At 49.7% G+C, this 20,825-nt stretch overlaps 1 protein-coding gene and 1 non-coding gene across 6 annotated transcripts in view; one reads left to right on the top strand and one right to left on the bottom strand.

Annotated features, from left to right (window-relative positions):
* The window catches only part of LOC119449227 (putative phosphoenolpyruvate synthase), a 614,437-nt gene that overhangs the window by 373,339 nt on the left and 220,273 nt on the right, over window positions 1–20,825 (top strand). For all 5 annotated transcript variants that reach the window (XR_007466614.1, XR_007466613.1, XR_007466615.1 and 2 more), the window contains exon 23: window positions 20,732–20,804. Coding sequence is in view for 2 of the 5 variants with exons in the window: in XM_049666356.1 (XP_049522313.1) it covers window positions 20,732–20,804 (73 nt within the window). In the remaining 3 variants the exon portion in view is untranslated. The remainder of the gene's footprint in view (window positions 1–20,731; window positions 20,805–20,825) is intronic.
* On the bottom strand, window positions 19,698–19,769 carry Trnat-ggu (transfer RNA threonine (anticodon GGU)). Its single transcript has one exon. It is a non-coding gene; the product is annotated as a tRNA-Thr (tRNA).

The raw sequence follows: 20,825 nt of genomic DNA, 5'->3' as shown, positions 1-20,825 counted from the left end.
GTCGTGCCTCCTCGGAATGCGAAATGCAACTGACGGCGTTCCAGAGCAGACCTCGGTCAGTTGCACTATATATTAATATATAGACATATATATACATATATATATATACGCATACATATATGACGAACTGCACAAGAACGGTGTGGTGCAATAGTGGAGAAAGCGGAAATGAACATTAAACGCTAGAGTTCTGGCGCCCATGTTTATCTCCGTCCGCAACCGCCTGCTCGCGATATATATATATATATATATATATATATATATATATCGCGAGCAGGCGGTTGCGGACGGAGATAAACATGGGCGCCAGAACTCTCTCTCTCTCTCTCTCTCTCTCTCGCTATATATATATATATATATATATATATACAGCACCTTCACCACTTGGGACGTTACAGTAAGGGCGGACCTTATTGAGCCCGAGAGACGACACGGCGAAAGATGGCGGCGTCAACAACCGGCATGCACAGCCTGCGGCACAGTCCACGCTGATGATGCCGCCGCAGGCGCGCTTAACATGAAGGGCACACGCATGGTGATGATAATGTATATATGGTGAAAAAGTGCAGAATAAATGCCCACAATGTATATATATATATATATATATATAGTCAATTAGGAGTTTGCGCTGAACCCGGTGAAAATATTATGAAAGAAATGCTCACACGTTTAACAACAACAAAAATACTATTATTTTACTGACGTTTCGGCCGGTGGTCCGGCCTTCATCGGAGTGAATGAGAATACACAAGACGTTCGTTCCCAAGGTGTCGGGAAGTCACGTGGAAAGCACATGTGGCTCCAAACAATGTGTAAGGGGAAAAAACAAAACAAACAGCAAAAATACCCGTTTTTTTAAAACGAGGCACTAACAGATGGAGAGAGCACCACACGTGGATGGCTGTGATGAGTCACGGAGGTGGACGCGTGGTCCTCACCGTCAAAGAAGCGGGAAAAAAAAGAGAAAAAAAAGAGAAAAAAAATTGGTGGCGGAAGGGGGAAAAAAGGGAGGAAAACATATGTGGGTGGCTTTGATGAGCCGCCTCTAAGGCAGCGCGTTCCCCAGTCCCGAGGGACCACCATCGTTTAAGATAAGAAGACACTGCACGGCAGACACGCCGTGCGAAGGGGGCATGCGACACAATAACGTCTCCAGAGTGAAAAAGAGAGAGGATATGCGGACGTGCCAGCACGAAGCAAGACCGTCTTATATGCGTTGCGGTTAGACTACAAGGAATTAACTTTCGGCTATAACCACATTTGTCTAATCAGAAGGCAAGGACGTGAGTTTCCCTTTGCTTTCATTAATACCCGAGGCGGTGGTATTAAACTTATAGATAAGATAGGACTCGCGAATTTCCCGGTCGTGGTGTGAGCGAAAGCCTGATTCCAATATTGTCGCCTTTAAGTCATTGAAAGAGTGACCGGGAAGGTTGACATGTTTGGATACGGGAAGGTTCAAAAGAGATTTTGTGTGTGACCTGTGGTTATTAAATCGTATCCTGAAAGGTGTCTCCGTCTGACCAATATACTGTTGACTACAAATTGTACATTCAAGAAGATAGATCACATTGGCGGTGTCACATGTAAAGTTTCCTTTTATTTGAACTGAGAAGTTGGACGCGGTACTGGTTGCTTTCTGTGTTGTCCTCATGTGAGGACAAACCTGGCAACGTGATTTGTTGCAAGGCATACAGCCTGTGCCACGGCTTGGGTTTAAGGTTGACTTTGTCAAACTGTCGCGTAAATTTTTATTTCTCCTATACACGACGCGGGGCGGTTCCACAAATATGCGCTTAAGGCGATCGCTTTGTGCAAGTATATTATGGTGCTTTCTAAGAATCGCTGAAACCTTGGGCACCGACGCAGAGTGGGTAAGGATTAGATTTGTGCATTGTTCACTATCAGGTAGTTTAGCTTTAAGTATGTCGGCACGGTTGAGCTCGCCAGCTCTGTTTACAGCATCATCAATTATTTTTGCCGGGTATTTCTGCTTCAGGAGGGCGTCTTTCATTAGCGCACAATTAGCACTAAAATCTTCTTTGTTTGAACATATACGCTTAAAGCGGTGGGCTTGGCTGTACGGAATGCCCGTTTTACAGTGTCTGACGTGACTGCTATAGAAATGCAAATACTGGTGGGTGTCTGTTGGCTTCCTGTAAAGTTTGGTAGTTAATCTGCCTCCAGACAGTGAGACGCTTACATCGAGGAAGTTAACACTGTCGTGCGAGTAGTGGTGAGAAAAAGAAATAGTGGGATGAGCACGATTGAAGTCACCTATAAATTTTAAGAGATCTGTTTCACCATGAGGCCATATCATAAAGATGTCATCGATAAAACGCTTGTAGCAGAGTGGCTTTAAGCTGCGAGACGCGAGAAATTCTTCTTCTAGTACAGCCATAAAAATATTGGCGTAATTAGGACCTATTCTTGTTCCCATTGACGTTCCGCTTACTTGCACGTAATGGACCCCGTTAAACTCAAAATTGTTTAGTTCGAGAACTAACTTAAGAAGTATCTGTAGCGTGTAGCAGTCAACAGGCTTGGCGACTGGCGAATCTTCATATGCTGACAGCACCGCCCTTATCCCATCAGAATGAGGGATATTTGTGTATAGAGAACTAACATCGAGTGTAACGAGTAAGCATTCAGGAGGTACTTCTAATTCTATGATGCCAGAAAGAAAATGACTGGTATCCTTTACAAAAGACGAAAAGGTACTTGGTATTCCATGAATTAAGCTGTCAACGTAGCGTGATATGTTTTCAGTGACAGTGCCTACACCGGAAACAATGGGTCGGCCTGGGTTGTGTTCTTTATGAATCTTGGGTAAGAGATAAAATCTTCCCGCTACGGGACTGAGCGGTATTAGAGAGTTGCCGATTGTTGTATCCATCTTCTTATCCTTTACAAGTTCCGTGATTCTATTCTTGATCTCGAGTTTAAAATCTTTAGTAGGATCATAAGTTAGTGTTTTATAGAATGAAGAGTCAGATAGTTGTCTGTTGGCCTCCTTAACATAGTCATTTTTGTCCATAATCACTATTGCACCTCCTTTGTCGGCAGGTTTAATTACAAGATCTTGCTTGCTGTTTAATTCATCCAGTGCCCTTTTTTCTTCAATAGAGATGTTGTGTCGAAAGGGAACTTGTTCTTTGTATGCCTGAAGTATATCGCGTTGTACTGCTTTAATATATATATCTAGACACTTGTCGCGCTGTGGAGGAGGAGTCCAGTGCTTACCGCTAGGTAGCGCATGACGTGTTTTCTCTGATTTAGGATGGTCATGAAAGTATTCTCGAAGTCTCAAATTTCTTGAAAAGTTGTCTAAATCTTTAAGAAGCTGAAATTCACTAAAGCCGCCGGTGGCCGGGCAAAAATTCAAACCTTTTGAGAGGGCGCTAAGCTCGGCTGCGGTAAGTTGAATACTAGACAGGTTCACAACGTTATCAATCGTTTTGTTGTTGTTCTGTAAGGGTGCTGGTGTGGGAGGCATATCATGTGTTGATCCCAGCTGGTTGTCGTACGTAGCGACTCCCAGCCGGTTGTCGTGAGGACCAACGTTGTCGCGGGAAAATTTGCGGGCTTTAATTTTTGAGAGTGCTGACATCTTATCGGATTCATAGCGAACTATTTCTAATGACTCTTCCGAAGTGAGGTTCTGTCTCAGCACTTTCTCCTGCCTACGTAGCGACTCCGCGTTTGCTTTGTAGTGATCTATAATAATTGAAACTAATTCTAACGATGCATTCTTAAGAACGTTCTCCCATTTGATTTTGTTATTAATGGACATTTCCGAAGTGGCTGGCTTTAGATTAATCCTTAGGCCTTTAGGAACAACTGAGACGTTTGAATAACGGGCAAGGGCGGAAGCGTGCAATTCGCAGCGGATGCGTTTTTCTGATAATTTCCTGAGTTTTAAGAAATCCCTGGAGACTGGGAAACGGGCCGCCTTACCACTGTATGGCGGGCGCAGTCATACATCACAATTCTTGGCGGCGCTTTGTCCGGCGTTCTTGCGAAGGTTGTAGGTGAGTGGACCGGAAGGAGGAACCTTCTTCGATTTGCTTGGCGCTGCTGGAGCCTTGTGCCTCTGGTGGATCACCTCGGAAGGTTTGTCCAACATGCCCGTGTGGTCGGTAGTCGAAGAGAAACCATTTGAGGCCACTACCTGGGCTGCCGTGGGGGGATGCGTTTGTGACGCTGCTGAGGACAGCGGCGGGAAGTTCTTGTTGTTCAGTGAGGGGACGGTGTTTTTCTCCACAGCGGAAAAGTCACGCCACCCCGGGGAAGTGTAGCGACCTTTTCGGAAGCAGATGCCCTGGATGTGGCTGGCTATGAGGGCGACCCCTTCAAAACTTGGATGTAGGCCATCGGCAGCAAGGACACGAGTTGGAGGCAGGTGCTGAAATCCGTGGTCGATGTAAAAGACCTTACGGGTTCGGCGGCAGAATGCACGAAGGCGTTGATTGAAGATGCAAGCCTCCCTGTTGCAGCGGCTAATGAAGGGCCTATTGTGGTTTCCGCGTCGGCGGTTGGTAGTGCGAGGCAGGATGATGGTGGCATATATCCTGGACACGTGCGGACGTTCCTTGAAGATCCGCTCCATCAACGACCGGTACTTGTCGAAAACTGCACCACCTCTCACCGAGCACAAATCGTTGGCGCCCACGTGGAGGATTAGTGCAGTCGTGGTAGCTGGTACGAAGTCGAGGAGATGGTTGATGTCGTCAATGTAGGCTCCAGTCTTGGTGATGAATGCGGGGGTGCTTTCGCAGTTAGGGTCGAAGTGCTGATGCAAGTACTTAACTTGAGAGTCCCCGATTACAACTGTAGAAGTGAGGCTCCTGGGGAATTTCCATGAGATGTTGTCAAACGTGGATCTTGCAGGGTTCATGGCGATATAGTATAGTCAATTAGGAGTTTGCGCTGAACCCGGTGAAAATATTATGAAAGAAATGCTCACACGTTTAACAACAACAAAATACTATTATTTTACTGACGTTTCGGCCGGTGGTCCGGCCTTCATCGGAGTGAATGAGAATACACAAGACGTTCGTTCCCAAGGTGTCGGGAAGTCACGTGGAAAGCACATGTGGCTCCAAACAATGTGTAAGGGGAAAAAACAAAACAAACAGCAAAAATACCCGTTTTTTTAAAACGAGGCACTAACAGATGGAGAGAGCACCACACGTGGATGGCTGTGATGAGTCACGGAGGTGGACGCGTGGTCCTCACCGTCAAAGAAGCGGGAAAAAAAAGAGAAAAAAAAGAGAAAAAAAATTGGTGGCGGAAGGGGGAAAAAAGGGAGGAAAACATATGTGGGTGGCTTTGATGAGCCGCCTCTAAGGCAGCGCGTTCCCCAGTCCCGAGGGACCACCATCGTTTAAGATAAGAAGACACTGCACGGCAGACACGCCGTGCGAAGGGGGCATGCGACACAATAACGTCTCCAGAGTGAAAAAGAGAGAGGATATGCGGACGTGCCAGCACGAAGCAAGACCGTCTTATATGCGTTGCGGTTAGACTACAAGGAATTAACTTTCGGCTATAACCACATTTGTCTAATCAGAAGGCAAGGACGTGAGTTTCCCTTTGCTTTCATTAATACCCGAGGCGGTGGTATTAAACTTATAGATAAGATAGGACTCGCGAATTTCCCGGTCGTGGTGTGAGCGAAAGCCTGATTCCAATATTGTCGCCTTTAAGTCATTGAAAGAGTGACCGGGAAGGTTGACATGTTTGGATACGGGAAGGTTCAAAAGAGATTTTGTGTGTGACCTGTGGTTATTAAATCGTATCCTGAAAGGTGTCTCCGTCTGACCAATATACTGTTGACTACAAGTTGTACATTCAAGAAGATAGATCACATTGGCGGTGTCACATGTAAAGTTTCCTTTTATTTGAACTGAGAAGTTGGACGCGGTACTGGTTGCTTTCTGTGTTGTCCTCATGTGAGGACAAACCTGGCAACGTGATTTGTTGCAAGGCATACAGCCTGTGCCACGGCTTGGGTTTAAGGTTGACTTTGTCAAACTGTCGCGTAAATTTTTATTTCTCCTATACACGACGCGGGGCGGTTCCACAAATATGCGCTTAAGGCGATCGCTTTGTGCAAGTATATTATGGTGCTTTCTAAGAATCGCTGAAACCTTGGGCACCGACGCAGAGTGGGTAAGGATTAGATTTGTGCATTGTTCACTATCAGGTAGTTTAGCTTTAAGTATGTCGGCACGGTTGAGCTCGCCAGCTCTGTTTACAGCATCATCAATTATTTTTGCCGGGTATTTCTGCTTCAGGAGGGCGTCTTTCATTAGCGCACAATTAGCACTAAAATCTTCTTTGTTTGAACATATACGCTTAAAGCGGTGGGCTTGGCTGTACGGAATGCCCGTTTTACAGTGTCTGACGTGACTGCTATAGAAATGCAAATACTGGTGGGTGTCTGTTGGCTTCCTGTAAAGTTTGGTAGTTAATCTGCCTCCAGACAGTGAGACGCTTACATCGAGGAAGTTAACACTGTCGTGCGAGTAGTGGTGAGAAAAAGAAATAGTGGGATGAGCACGATTGAAGTCACCTATAAATTTTAAGAGATCTGTTTCACCATGAGGCCATATCATAAAGATGTCATCGATAAAACGCTTGTAGCAGAGTGGCTTTAAGCTGCGAGACGCGAGAAATTCTTCTTCTAGTACAGCCATAAAAATATTGGCGTAATTAGGACCTATTCTTGTTCCCATTGACGTTCCGCTTACTTGCACGTAATGGACCCCGTTAAACTCAAAATTGTTTAGTTCGAGAACTAACTTAAGAAGTATCTGTAGCGTGTAGCAGTCAACAGGCTTGGCGACTGGCGAATCTTCATATGCTGACAGCACCGCCCTTATCCCATCAGAATGAGGGATATTTGTGTATAGAGAACTAACATCGAGTGTAACGAGTAAGCATTCAGGAGGTACTTCTAATTCTATGATGCCAGAAAGAAAATGACTGGTATCCTTTACAAAAGACGAAAAGGTACTTGGTATTCCATGAATTAAGCTGTCAACGTAGCGTGATATGTTTTCAGTGACAGTGCCTACACCGGAAACAATGGGTCGGCCTGGGTTGTGTTCTTTATGAATCTTGGGTAAGAGATAAAATCTTCCCGCTACGGGACTGAGCGGTATTAGAGAGTTGCCGATTGTTGTATCCATCTTCTTATCCTTTACAAGTTCCGTGATTCTATTCTTGATCTCGAGTTTAAAATCTTTAGTAGGATCATAAGTTAGTGTTTTATAGAATGAAGAGTCAGATAGTTGTCTGTTGGCCTCCTTAACATAGTCATTTTTGTCCATAATCACTATTGCACCTCCTTTGTCGGCAGGTTTAATTACAAGATCTTGCTTGCTGTTTAATTCATCCAGTGCCCTTTTTTCTTCAATAGAGATGTTGTGTCGAAAGGGAACTTGTTCTTTGTATGCCTGAAGTATATCGCGTTGTACTGCTTTAATATATATATCTAGACACTTGTCGCGCTGTGGAGGAGGAGTCCAGTGCTTACCGCTAGGTAGCGCATGACGTGTTTTCTCTGATTTAGGATGGTCATGAAAGTATTCTCGAAGTCTCAAATTTCTTGAAAAGTTGTCTAAATCTTTAAGAAGCTGAAATTCACTAAAGCCGCCGGTGGCCGGGCAAAAATTCAAACCTTTTGAGAGGGCGCTAAGCTCGGCTGCGGTAAGTTGAATACTAGACAGGTTCACAACGTTATCAATCGTTTTGTTGTTGTTCTGTAAGGGTGCTGGTGTGGGAGGCATATCATGTGTTGATCCCAGCTGGTTGTCGTACGTAGCGACTCCCAGCCGGTTGTCGTGAGGACCAACGTTGTCGCGGGAAAATTTGCGGGCTTTAATTTTTGAGAGTGCTGACATCTTATCGGATTCATAGCGAACTATTTCTAATGACTCTTCCGAAGTGAGGTTCTGTCTCAGCACTTTCTCCTGCCTACGTAGCGACTCCGCGTTTGCTTTGTAGTGATCTATAATAATTGAAACTAATTCTAACGATGCATTCTTAAGAACGTTCTCCCATTTGATTTTGTTATTAATGGACATTTCCGAAGTGGCTGGCTTTAGATTAATCCTTAGGCCTTTAGGAACAACTGAGACGTTTGAATAACGGGCAAGGGCGGAAGCGTGCAATTCGCAGCGGATGCGTTTTTCTGATAATTTCCTGAGTTTTAAGAAATCCCTGGAGACTGGGAAACGGGCCGCCTTACCACTGTATGGCGGGCGCAGTCATACATCACAATTCTTGGCGGCGCTTTGTCCGGCGTTCTTGCGAAGGTTGTAGGTGAGTGGACCGGAAGGAGGAACCTTCTTCGATTTGCTTGGCGCTGCTGGAGCCTTGTGCCTCTGGTGGATCACCTCGGAAGGTTTGTCCAACATGCCCGTGTGGTCGGTAGTCGAAGAGAAACCATTTGAGGCCACTACCTGGGCTGCCGTGGGGGGATGCGTTTGTGACGCTGCTGAGGACAGCGGCGGGAAGTTCTTGTTGTTCAGTGAGGGGACGGTGTTTTTCTCCACAGCGGAAAAGTCACGCCACCCCGGGGAAGTGTAGCGACCTTTTCGGAAGCAGATGCCCTGGATGTGGCTGGCTATGAGGGCGACCCCTTCAAAACTTGGGAACGAACGTCTTGTGTATTCTCATTCACTCCGATGAAGGCCGGACCACCGGCCGAAACGTCAGTAAAATAATAGTATTTTTGTTGTTGTTAAACGTGTGAGCATTTCTTTCATAATATATATATATATATATATATATATATCGAGAACAGGTTTATTGGCGGTGTCCTTCAAGGGCGCTAAGAGTTCCAAGCACGGCGAGGCAGCATAGAGCACCGTCTCCAAAGACACCAGCGACCAACAGCGCGAGCAGAGCGGGTCCAGAGTTGGCGATGCCGCTGGACGAAGGCGCGTCTTCTTCACAATCGCCCCCGCAGAAAAAGAGCCATCCTGGCGACCTAAGCGGTTGTTGGCAGAGGGTCATGGTAGGTCTTGAGACGCGCCAAATGGACGAGGTCACGTCTACGCCGGCGCATGTCGTCATATGGAGAAAGTGGCTCGATGAGAAAATTCACAGGGGACGTTCGCCCCAAGACACGGTAAGGCTCATCGTACTTTGGAACGAGTTTTGAGGAAAGGCCTGGAGTTTGGCAAGGAACAGCGAGCCATGCAAGAGACCCTGGGGCATACGTGGGACTGGGCAGTGAGTCAGCGCCGCCTTCCTTCTAGCGCTGTTGTTCTTGTGACGTAAAGGTGCGCGGGAGCTGGCGGCACTCTTCGGCTTGTCGGGCAGCTTCGTACACAGGTGGGCACTCGGAAGCGTCTGGACGGTATGGAAGGAGAGTTTCGATGGTATGCAATGGCTCCCGTCCATATAGGAGGAAGAAAGGTGAAACTCCCGTAGTAGCTTGTATCGCGGTGTTGTATGCGAACGTTACAAAAGGATAAACGCGGTCCCAGTTCCCATGATCAGATGCCACGTAAATCGTGAGCATATCACCGAGAGTACGGTTAAACCGTTTCGTGAGCCCGTTAGTTTGCGGATGGTAAGCCGTGCTCGTTTGATGAATAATGTGGCATTCCGAAAGCAGAGCTTCGACGACCTCGGAGAGGAAGGGGCGACCTCTATCACTGAGGAGTTCTAGAGGTCCGCCATGTCGAAGGATGAAGCGATGGAGGACGAAAGAGGCTATAACCTGCGCTGTAGCATTCCGTAGAGCAGGTGTTTCGGCGTAGCTTGTCAAATGGTCCACAGCAAATATGATCCACTGATTGCCATCCGGTGTTATGGGGAGCGGGCCGTAGAGGCAATGCCTACGCGATCGAAGGGCATGGAAGCGGCTGCAAGGCTCCAGACGCACGTAAAGGTGGTAATTTGCGATGTTGACAGTCAGGGCAGCACTGAACAAACTTTCGTACAAAAGTGTACATTCCCCGCCAGTAGTAGCGATGGCGTATACGTTCGTAAGTCTTAAATACTCCGGCGTGGTCACACTGCGGATCGTCGTGAAAAGACGCACAGATTTGGGATCTTAAGCTGCTGGGAATGACTAGTAGCCATCTACGGCCTTCGGGAGCGTAGTTGCGTCGGTGAAGCAGCTGATCACGAATGGCGAAATGAACAGCTTGGCGTCGGAGGGATCGGGATACAGGAGTGGTCGATGATCCAGAAAGATCGGCGAAAAGAGAAGCGATCCACGGGTCACGGCGTTGTTCGGTGCCAATCGAGTCAAGGTCACGAGACGACAAGGGGTGAGCGCAAGTGGTTCCGCGGCCGAGTCTGGAGGTAGAGGTGAACGGGACAGGGTGTCTGCGTCAGTGTGCTTGCGTTCGCAGCGATGGACGACACGAATATCGTACTCCTAGATTCGGAGTGCCCAGCGTGCTAAGCGGCCAGATGGATCTGTCAACATGGCGAGCCAACAAAGCGTGTGGTGATCTGTGACTAGATCAAATGGGCGGCCGTATAAGTATGGGCGGAACTTGCCAAGCGCCCATACTAGAGCCAAGCACTCTTTTTCAGTTAGGCTGTAATTGCCTCTGCTTTTGTCAGCGTACGACTCGCACAGGCGACCACGTATTCGGAGTAGCCGGGCATGCGTTGCGCGAGGACGGCGCCAAGACCGACCCCGCTGGCGTCTGTATGTACCTCAGTTGCCGCTGTCGGCTCGAAATGGCTAAGAATAGGTGGAAAGGTAAGGAGACGACGTATTGTAGCAAACGTGGGGTCGCATGCAGGGGACCAGGAGGAGAGGTCCGCGCCACCGCGTAGGAGCTGGGTCAAGGGCAGCATGATCGAAGCGAAATTGCGGACAAAGCGCCGGAAATATGAGCGCAGGCGCACAAAACTGCGTAGTTCTTTGACTTTAGTAGGCTTCGGGAACTGAGAGACTGCACGAAATTTCGCAGGGTCCGGTAGAACGCCGTACTTAGACACGGTGTGGCCTAAGATGGTCAGCTCCCGCGCGGCGAAGCGGCACTTCTTGAGGTTCAGTTGCAGGCCAGCGTTGGAGAGACACGCCAAAACATGTCGAAGGCGAAGTAGGTGGGGCGAAAAGTCAGGCAAGAAAACCACGACATCGTCGAGGTAACAAAGACACATAGACCACTTGAGGCCACGCAGCGTATTGTCCATGAGTCGTTCAAACGTTGCAGGCGCATTGCAAAGTCCAAAAGGCATCACGTTGAACTCGTATAGGCCGTCAAGTGTAATAAATGCCGTTTTCTGGCGATCGGCTTCAGCCTTTGGAACCTGGCAGTAGCCAGAACGCAAGTCTAGGGAAGAAAAGAATTCCGCGCCCTGAAGGCTGTCAAGGGCGTCGTCGATGCACCGCAAAGGATAGACGTCCTTGTGCGTGACCTTATTTAATCGATGGTAGTCAACGCAAAAGCGAATAGACCCGTCCTTCTTGCGAACGAGAACGACAGGCGATGCCCAGGGACTGTTGGATGGTTGGATAACGCCACGGCGTAGCATATCGTCGACTTCGTCGTTGATGACGCGACGCTCGTCGGCGGAGACGCGGTACGGTCGTTGACGCAACGGCTGGTGTAAGCCGGTGTCAATGTAGTTCTGCACTTCCGACGTTCGGCCCAATTGTGGCTGATCAACATGGAAGGAATTTCTGAAGTGGTGTAGAAGCTGAAGAAGCTCGGAGTGTTCGGCAGGGGTTAGTGTAGTGGCGATGGAACTGGAAAACGTGTCAGCCGACGACTCTTCAAGCGTTTAAAGGGCGAAGAGTTCGTTTGAGTCAAGATGGAAAGATTCGTCTGGCACAGTAACAAAGAACGAAGAGTCAAGCTGTTCCACGCTGCCGAGACATTCGCCGACAAGCAATGTAACCGACGCAGAAAGTGGATTGTACACAAAAATATTGCTGATGCCGGCGGCGATATCAAGCATTGCAAAAGGCAGTGGAACGGCTTTGCGACTCATAATAAAGATGTCAGATGGTCTAAAGAAGACCGTAGAATCGGTGAGGGCATCGCAGACGACTGGGATAATCGGCAAAAGAGCCAGGTGGAATGTCGGGTCCTCACGCACGATCAGTTTAGGCGGCTGATCAAGAGCGTCGTGGTATGGTACGTAACACAGCGGCGAAAATTCAACTTCAGCTCGTGCGCAGTCGATGGCGGCATTACGACGGGACAAGAGGTATCACCCAAGAAGGACGTCATGTGAGCAGGCAGGAAGAACAATAAACTCGACAATGCACAAAACACCTTGTAAAAGCACACGGGGAGTACAGGCTGCGAGAGGTGTCACGTGCTGCGCGCTTGCCGTGTGAAGCGACAGTCCAGACAGCGGCGTGGTCACCTTGCGCAGCTAACGGCCGAGTTTAGCGGCTATAACAGAAACGGCGGCGCCGGTGTCCACAAGCGCAAAAGTAGAAATACCTTCGACAGATATTGCGACCATGTTAGCAGGAGATGAGCGAGGACTTGGGCAGTTCGAAGATGGCGCAGTTCTTGCCTAACGAACAGCGGCGCTTAGTTTTCCTGGTAGGAGAGTGCGGGTCGGCGACGCATTGGGGAGAGCGATCGTCGACGAGGAGATGGGGATCGGCGCGACGGGAATTCAGGGAGGTCAGAGGAATCGTACCGCTGGGAGGGACCCGGGGCTGATTGGCGCATGGGCTGACTGCCACACTGGAACGGCCGGGCAGCGCCGTCGGGAGTTGGAAGGCGACGGCGGCAATAGCGAGCGACGTGTCCTGATGTGCAGCAGGCGTAACAGATGGGACGATTGTCAGGCGTCCGCCATGGATTGCTGACTCTCGGCCCGGCCCAAGAAGCAATAGGAGCGGCGGGTGGTGCAGACTGTTTCAGCATCGAGAAAGGCAGCTGGGGAGGCCGACGCTGCGACAGGCTGCACTGTCTGCGTATAGGGAAGAGGCGCTGCCACAGGTGGCTGGTGGTGAGCTACGGGAACAGCTTGAGCGACCTCTTTGGCAATGGCAGCGCGGAGCGTTTAAGGCAGACGACAGGATGGCTCCTGAGTGAACGGGACCAAGGAAAGTTGACGGGCAACTTCCTTGCGCACGAAGTCTTGAATTTGCTGAATAAGTGGAGAATGGTCGGAAACGGCAACCAGACTCGCTAGCGAGTCGGCGGTCGACAGAGGCTGCCGAGTCAGGGTGCGTTGCTTCTTCAACTCTTCGTAGCTCTGGCATAACATGACTACTTCAGAAACGGTGCGAGGATTCCTGGCCAAAAGCATCTGGAATGCGCCGTCAACGATGCCTTTGAGGATGTGCTGAAGTTTATCAGCTTCGGACATGGCGGCGTTGACACGTTTACAAAGGTCGACGACTTCTTCAGTGTTGCTAGTGAAATTTTCCCCAGTCTGCTGTGCACGGGCTCGCAAGCGCTGTTCAGCGCGTAGTTTGCGGACGGCAGGATCACCAAACTCTTGAATGAAAGACGTTTTGAAAATTGACCATGTAGGGATGTCGACTTCGTGGTTATGGAACCAGACTTGGGCAACGCCAGTAAGATGAAATATGACGTTGGTGAACTTCGCGACGTCGTCCCACTTGTTATGCGCGCTCACCCGTTCATACGACGTAAACCAGTCCTCCACGTCCGTTTCATCTGTACCGCTGAAGACCTTCGGATCACGTTGCTGAGGAACCCCGGTGCAGATGACGGACTGGGGCGCAGGCACCGGCGGGTGTGTGTTCTCGGTCATGATGGGCGGGAGCGTTCGGGTTCGAAGCTCCAGGGTGCAAGCGGCGGGGGAATTCTAGCAACCTCCACCAAATGAGAACATTTGGTGGAGGTTTATTGGCGGTGTCCTTCAAGGACGCTACGAGTTCCAAGAATGGCAAGGCAGCGTGGAGCACCGTCTCCAAAGACACCAGCGACCAACAGCGCGAGCAGAGCGGGCCGAGCGTTGGCGATGCCGCTGGACGGAGGCACGTCTTCTTCACAATATTGTCACGGGCGAAACAACAGAGCTAGCAAGAAGTCTTTACTGGAACCAGACCAAAAAGAAGAACGTTCTCTTCTTCTTCCAATCCCCAAGCGAGTACGTGCCACAGCAGATGGCTCATATGTGACGGCATGTGGCATTACCCCCTCCCCTAAAGAAGCATCGTCTCGATGCTGTAAATGAGGGTAAAAAAATATATATAAAAAATGAGGGTGACAATATAAATGAAAGAAATGTGTCGTAACGCGAAAGAACAATCTGGTTCTGGGAAAGAAGGAAGAAAAGGAAAAAAAACACAGAACACAACGAAAACGAACAAAACAAAACAAAAAGAACGGCGTAAGTCGTCAATATAGTATAGTCACTCGACGGTCGAGTCACGGCGCGAAAAATATGGTTTCAGTCTTGAAACATGAACCACTTCAGTTTGAGGAAGCCGACGGGAGTTTCTAGGGGTGCCTTCTGGGAGAACCTCGTAGGTAACGTCACTGAGTCGCCGTACAATCTTGTAGGGGCCGAAGTAGCGACGCAGCAACTTTTCTGATCGGCCCCGCTGTCGGATGGGGGTCCACACCCACACTTCATCGCCAGGATTGTAGGCAACCTCGCTGTGGCGAAGGTTGTAGCGCCGTGCGTCTGCGGTTTGGCGACACTGAATACGGCATCGCGCGAGTTGACGGGCCTCCTCGGCGCGCTGAGCGAACATGGCCGCGTCCGTGTGAAACATCCCTAAGTTGTCGGGAAGGAGCATGGCGTCGAGCATCGTGGTGACCTCTCGACCGTGCACTAAGCGGAAAGGTGTGAAGCCTGTACTTTCTTGAATTGCGGTATTGTACGCAAAAGTGACGTAAGGAAGGATATCGTCCCAGTTCTTGTGGTCAATGGCTACATACATTGACAGCATATCCGCGATTGTCTTGTTCAGGCGTTCAGTCAGTCCATTTGTTTGGGGGTGATAAGCCGTCGTTTTGCGATGTGCAGTGCCACTTAGCCTCAAGACTTCCTGTAACATCTCGGCGGTGAAAGCTGTCCCACGATCGGTAATGACGACTGCTGGCGCTCCGTGACGGAGGACAATGCTGTGCACGAAAAAATGGGCGATGTCTGCTGCGGTAGCTTTTGGGAGTGCCTTTGTTTCGCAGTACCGTGTTAGGTAATCGATAGCAACCACAATCCACCGATTGCCGGACGAAGACGTGGGGAATGATCCCAGCAAGTCCATACCGATCTGATGAAATGGCCTCTGCGGTATTGATACTGGTTGTAGCAGCCCTGCTGGCCGCACAGGTGGAGTCTTACGTCGTTGGCAGTCGCGACATGTGCGAACGTAATGCTTCACAGTCTTTGCGAGACGTGGCCAGTAGTAGGAGCGGCGAATTCGTTCCAACGTGCGTGTGTACCCCAGGTGTCCGGACGATGGTTCGTTGTGACAGGCACGTAAAATATCGTCACGAAGCGAGGTCGGCGCGACTAGCAGGTATGTAGCTTGCGTATGGTCAAAGTTCTTCTTATAAAGCACGCCATCCCGGAAACAAAAGGAGGCTAGCGCGCGTGGGAAACTTCGAGGAAGACTTGACGTACGCCCTTCCAGGTAGTCAATGAGAGGACTGAGCTCCAAGTCGTCGCGCTGTTGTTGAGCCATGTCTGTTACTGATACGGCAGAAAGAAAACTGTCGTCCTCTTCAAGGTCAGCGGGGGTACTTCCGACTGGTGCACGTGAGAGACAGTCAGCGTCGGTGTGTTTGCGTCCTGACTTGTGAACGATGGTGACGTCAAATTCTTGCAGTCGAAGGCTCCAACGCGCCAGGCGACCTGAGGGATCTTTGAGATTCGCGAGCCAGCAAAGCGAATGGTGGTCGCTGACTACTCTGAATGGGCGACCGTACAAGTATGGCCGAAACTTTGTTATGGCCCAGACAACGGCTAAGCATTCTTTTTCTGTGGCAGAGTAGTTTTTCTCGGCAGCGGATAACGTTCGGCTCGCATAGGCAATCACACGCTCTATGTGATTTTGCCACTGAATCAAGACAGCTCCAAGGCCGACGTTGCTGGCGTCTGTGTGCAACTCCGTGTCAGCGGTCTCGTCAAAGTGACCGAGTACAGGTGGGGCCTGGAGAAGGTTTCGGAGGGTATCGAATGCGAGGCACTGATCCTGACCCCAAACAAACGGCATGCCTTCCTTCGTCAGGTGGTTGAGGGGTTCAGCGATTTTAGAGAAATTTTTGACAAAGCGTCGGTAGTACGCACAGAGCCCCAGAAATCGGCGTAGATCACGCTTATTTGTTGGCACGGGAAATGCGGCGACGGCGCTCGTTTTCTCTGGGTCTGGGCGGATGCCGGCATGGCTCACAATGTGACCTAAAAACTTCAGTTCTTCGTATCCAAAATGACACTTTTCGGGTTTTAGAGAAAGTCCAGCTGTTCGAATTGCCTGAAGAACTGTCTGGAGGCGCTGGGCGTGCTGCGCAAACGTGTCCGAAAAGACCACCACGTCGTCGAGGTAAACGAGACACGATTGCCATTTCAGCCCAGAGAGAACCGTGTCCATCATTCTTTGAAAAGTAGCTGGCGCTGAGCATAACCCAAAAGGAAGCACCTTGAACTCGTAGAGGCCGTCAGGAGTAATAAAAGCGGTCTTTTCACGATCACGCGCGTCAACAGAGATTTGCCAGTAGCCACTGCGTAAATCCATGGAAGAAAAGTAGCGAGCGTTGCGTATACGATCCAAGGAGTCATCTATTCGGGGCAGGGGGTAAACGTCTTTCTTCGTGATCTTATTTAATTTTCGATAATCCACGCAAAAGCGCAAGGTACCATCTTTCTTCTTTACTAACACAACTGGCGAAGCCCAGGGACTGGTCGATGGCTGGATGACGTCATCTTTAAGCATCTGTTGAACTTGATGACGTATAGCGTCTTGTTCCTTTTGCGATACCCTATAGGCATGTTGTCGAACGGGCCTTTCGGTAGGTGCGGTAATGATACGATGCTGGGCAAGCGGCGTCTGGTTAACCTTCGTCGTTGTAGCGAAACAATCTCGAAAAGAATCGAGTACGTCCAGAAGCCTTTCTCGTTGTTCTGATGGTAGGCTCGGGTTCACATCTAGAGAGCTCGCAAACGCCTTGGCAGAATGGTCACATGGCGAAAGAGCAGCTAATACTGGCGGACCGTTGACGTCGGCAATTTCCGCAAAGTATGCAATCGCGGTGCGTCTGGCAAGATGACGATATTCCTCACTGAAGTTCGTGACCAGCAAGTGAGCCTGTCTGTTTCGAGGCTGAATAACTCCTCTGGCAACGCATATTTGTTGTGCAAGGAGGAAAGACAAATTTGCCTCCGCTATTACAGCGTGGGGAACGTCCTGCTCACATTCCACACCGACAAAGAGGCTGCTGCGCGGTGGCAGAGTCACGGATTCATCGGACACACGTAGCACGGTCTTCGGTACTTGGGTGATGTTGTCAGCTTCAGAAGGAAAAGGGTCCTCGAACGACACCAGCAACTCACGTAAGTCAATGATTGCGCCGTATTCACAAAGAAAGTCCATTCCAAGGATTATTGGGCGCGAGCACACAGGTAATACGAGGAAAGACCCCGTGAACGTCGACGCACGGATCCGAATACGTGCCGTGCACATTCCAGTTGGCATCACCAGATGGCCACCTGCCGTGCGTAACTGGGGCCCTTGCCATGACGTTGTGACTTTCCTCAATTTAGATGCCAGTGCGCCGCTCATAACTGAATAATCGGCACCGGTGTCGACGAGGGCAGGTGACAGCATGGTTATCAACAACTACGGCGATGTCGGCAGAAATAATCTTAGTACTGTCGGAAAATAAAGAAAAATCGGAACGGTCGTCGTCGGGTCGTTGCGTCGAGGGAGGTTCTTTGAATGTTCGTTGAAAAGCGACTTCACCCCCAGAAGTCGCGGTTCCTAGTTTCCCCTGTGGGGACTCGGTGAGCGGTTCCTTAGGGGAGCGTAAGACGACGAGGGCAAGCTAGGTGACACGGACCGGCGAGGGGATGGTGATCGCGATTGGCGGCGCTGAACAGTCGATGAAATTCGCTGGCCCGTCAGATACGCTTCGATTTCGCGGGGACGCTCACCGTAACGTGGGCACCGCGCGCCGGGATGAAAGCCGCGGAGACCTAGCTGGCGGTACTGGCAGTCGCGGTACACGTGACCCGCTTCGCCACAGTGGTAGCATAGCGGACGGTTATCCGACGAGCGCCATACACTTGCCTTAGTAGCGCTCTGTCTTGAGTGATCTGGTCGTCGATACGTAGGTACGCTCGGATACCTTGAGCCGGATAGCGGATGCGAAGAGGTGTCCGGTAGCAGATGTGTAGCCTGGTCCACTGTACGCATGATGGGTTCTGTAGATGGTGGTGCAGGAGCCCTCAATGCCGCTGCATAGGTTAGCACAGGGACCTCAGGTCTAGGTGGTGCGAGTGGTTGCACCGCCTGCCTGATTTCACTCCGGATGACGTCCGAAAGTGCTGTCACGGGTGGTTGGGGTCCCACTGGTGACACTGCTTGGAGTTGCCGCAGTTCGTCACGCACAACGCTTCGTATGAAGTCTGCGAGGGCCTGCTTCTCGCTGTCGAACCCAAGAGAGCACGCAGTAGCCGTGATGTCGTGGCGTTCGTACTGTGACGACCGCTGCTGGAGAGTGCGCTCCATCGTGGTTGCCTCACTCACGAACTCGGCCACAGTTGTTGGTGGATTGCGTACGAGTCCGGCGAAAAGCTGTTCCTTGACTCCACGCATTAAATGTCGCACCTTCTTTTCCTCGGGCATTGCAGGGTCTGCGCGTCTGAAAAGACGAAGCATGTCCTCGACAAACATCGAGACTCTCTCGTTGGGCCGCTGGTTCCTAGAAGAGATGGCTTGTTCAGCTCTCTCCTTTCTTTCGGCGTTGCGGTACGCATCGCGGAGCTGTCGGCTAAACTCGTGCCATGTCGCAAAAGAACCCTCATGGTTCTCATACCATGTCTTCGCAGAGTCTTCTAGCGCGAAGTAAACTCTCCGCAGCTTGCGAACATCATCCCACTCGTTGATGCTGGCAACCCGATCGAAGTGGTCCAGCCAGTCTTCAACATCTTCAAAAGTGTCTCCGTGGAACGGTCTGGGCGTCTGTGGCGCATGAAAAACATGCGGGAGAGAATACTGGGCATCATGGGTTTGGCTCGCCTGGTTTGTAGTGGTCGTTGACATTGTTGTTTCTAGTCTCGACGACAGGGAAACGAATTCGGGTGGTAGTCCTTGCAGGCGGCGGCTGCTTCTTGCTGTGGGAGCTGTGGCTGTCTGGGAGGTGCTAGCAGTGACGGCGAAAACTTGGGAGCGAAGGTGCATTTACCCAGCACTTCCACCAGTAATGTCACGGGCGAAACAACAGAGCTAGCAAGAAGTCTTTACTGGAACCAGACCAAAAAGAAGAACGTTCTCTTCTTCTTCCAATCCCCAAGCGAGTACGTGCCACAGCAGATGGCTCATATGTGACGGCATGTGGCAATATATATATATATATATATATATATATATATAAACGAGAAGAAAGGTAACCGAGAGGCCCGATTATTCTTAACCATATTATAAGAAGTCAAAAACAATCACACCAAGGACAACATAGGGGAAATTACTTGTAATTAATTGTTTCATTGAATTCAAGCAATCATATATATTATTATTTGAAATGAAAATGGATGAAAAAACAACTGTCCGCAGGTGGGGAGTGATCCCACGTCTTCGCATTACCCGTGCGATGCTCTTACCATTGAGCTACTGCGGAGCCGTTTTCCCTTCCCCTTGGGTATTTGTTTTACAACTAGAACTAACCCTGGGAGTGTTAGCCAGCGCCACCACTCTCAAACCATGGCGGCTGATGCAGAACATCCTTTCTGCCGCAGGCGTCACGGGTACGTTATCTTTTTGGGTGAAGGCAACTGGTCAATAAACCCACATGTGCTACATGAAGGCATCAATGTTGCCGGATTCGAGCCCTCGTTATGTAATGAACGATGAGAAAGGGAACCGGGGGGCCCGATAATTATTAATTATATCATAAGAAGCCAACAAGCAATGACACCAAGGAAAACACAGGGGAATTACTTGTACTTACTAATTGAATTAAAGAAATGTTAAGTTAATGGAAATGAAAATGGATGAAAAAATAACTGGCCGCCGGTGGGGAACGAACCCACGTCTTCGCATTCCGCGTGCGTTGCTTTCACCATTGAGCTACCGTGGCGCCGTTTTCCCATCCACTTTCCATAACTCATGTCGGCGATTTTGTTCTCTCTGCGATGAACCATTTTAATCAGTACGCTCGCTGCAATGTCGCGAGATACGCAATGCCCTAAACTAAAGTCACAATAGCCCAACTGTACTGTATCTGCCGATTAAATGCGCTAATCTTTGTGAACCGGCGTCACTGAACAGAGCACCTCCTCACATCTCACTTTAGCGCTGTGCAAGCGACTTGCCGTCGGATCTGATGAATGATTTATAGCATCGCAGTGTATTACGATTTTGATGCTGCGCGTAGCACCTAACTGAAGGATTTGAACCTGATCATGCGTGTGATGACGCAGTCCGAGATATTCATGCTGCATAGAAGCAGTAGAACGAAACCATGCCCATTGCTTATTCATTTTAATATTGTTAATGGAGTCTTAGCTGATTCTTGTCGGCTGATCTCACTCATACAAGCACATTTACTTATCGGCACTCATTCCTGAAATCTTACTACAGGGAAGTGCTACCCGGAGCAACGTCCCCTTTGAGCCTGTCGTTCATCCGCGTCGCCTTCGACGCCTACTGCAGGGTGAGTGTCTTTCTAGTTTGT

This window comes from Dermacentor silvarum, chromosome 4 (genome assembly GCF_013339745.2).
Source record: "Dermacentor silvarum isolate Dsil-2018 chromosome 4, BIME_Dsil_1.4, whole genome shotgun sequence".
In the NCBI taxonomy this organism is placed as follows: Eukaryota; Metazoa; Arthropoda; class Arachnida; order Ixodida; family Ixodidae; genus Dermacentor; species Dermacentor silvarum.
This window is presented reverse-complemented; position numbering and strand designations above follow the sequence as displayed.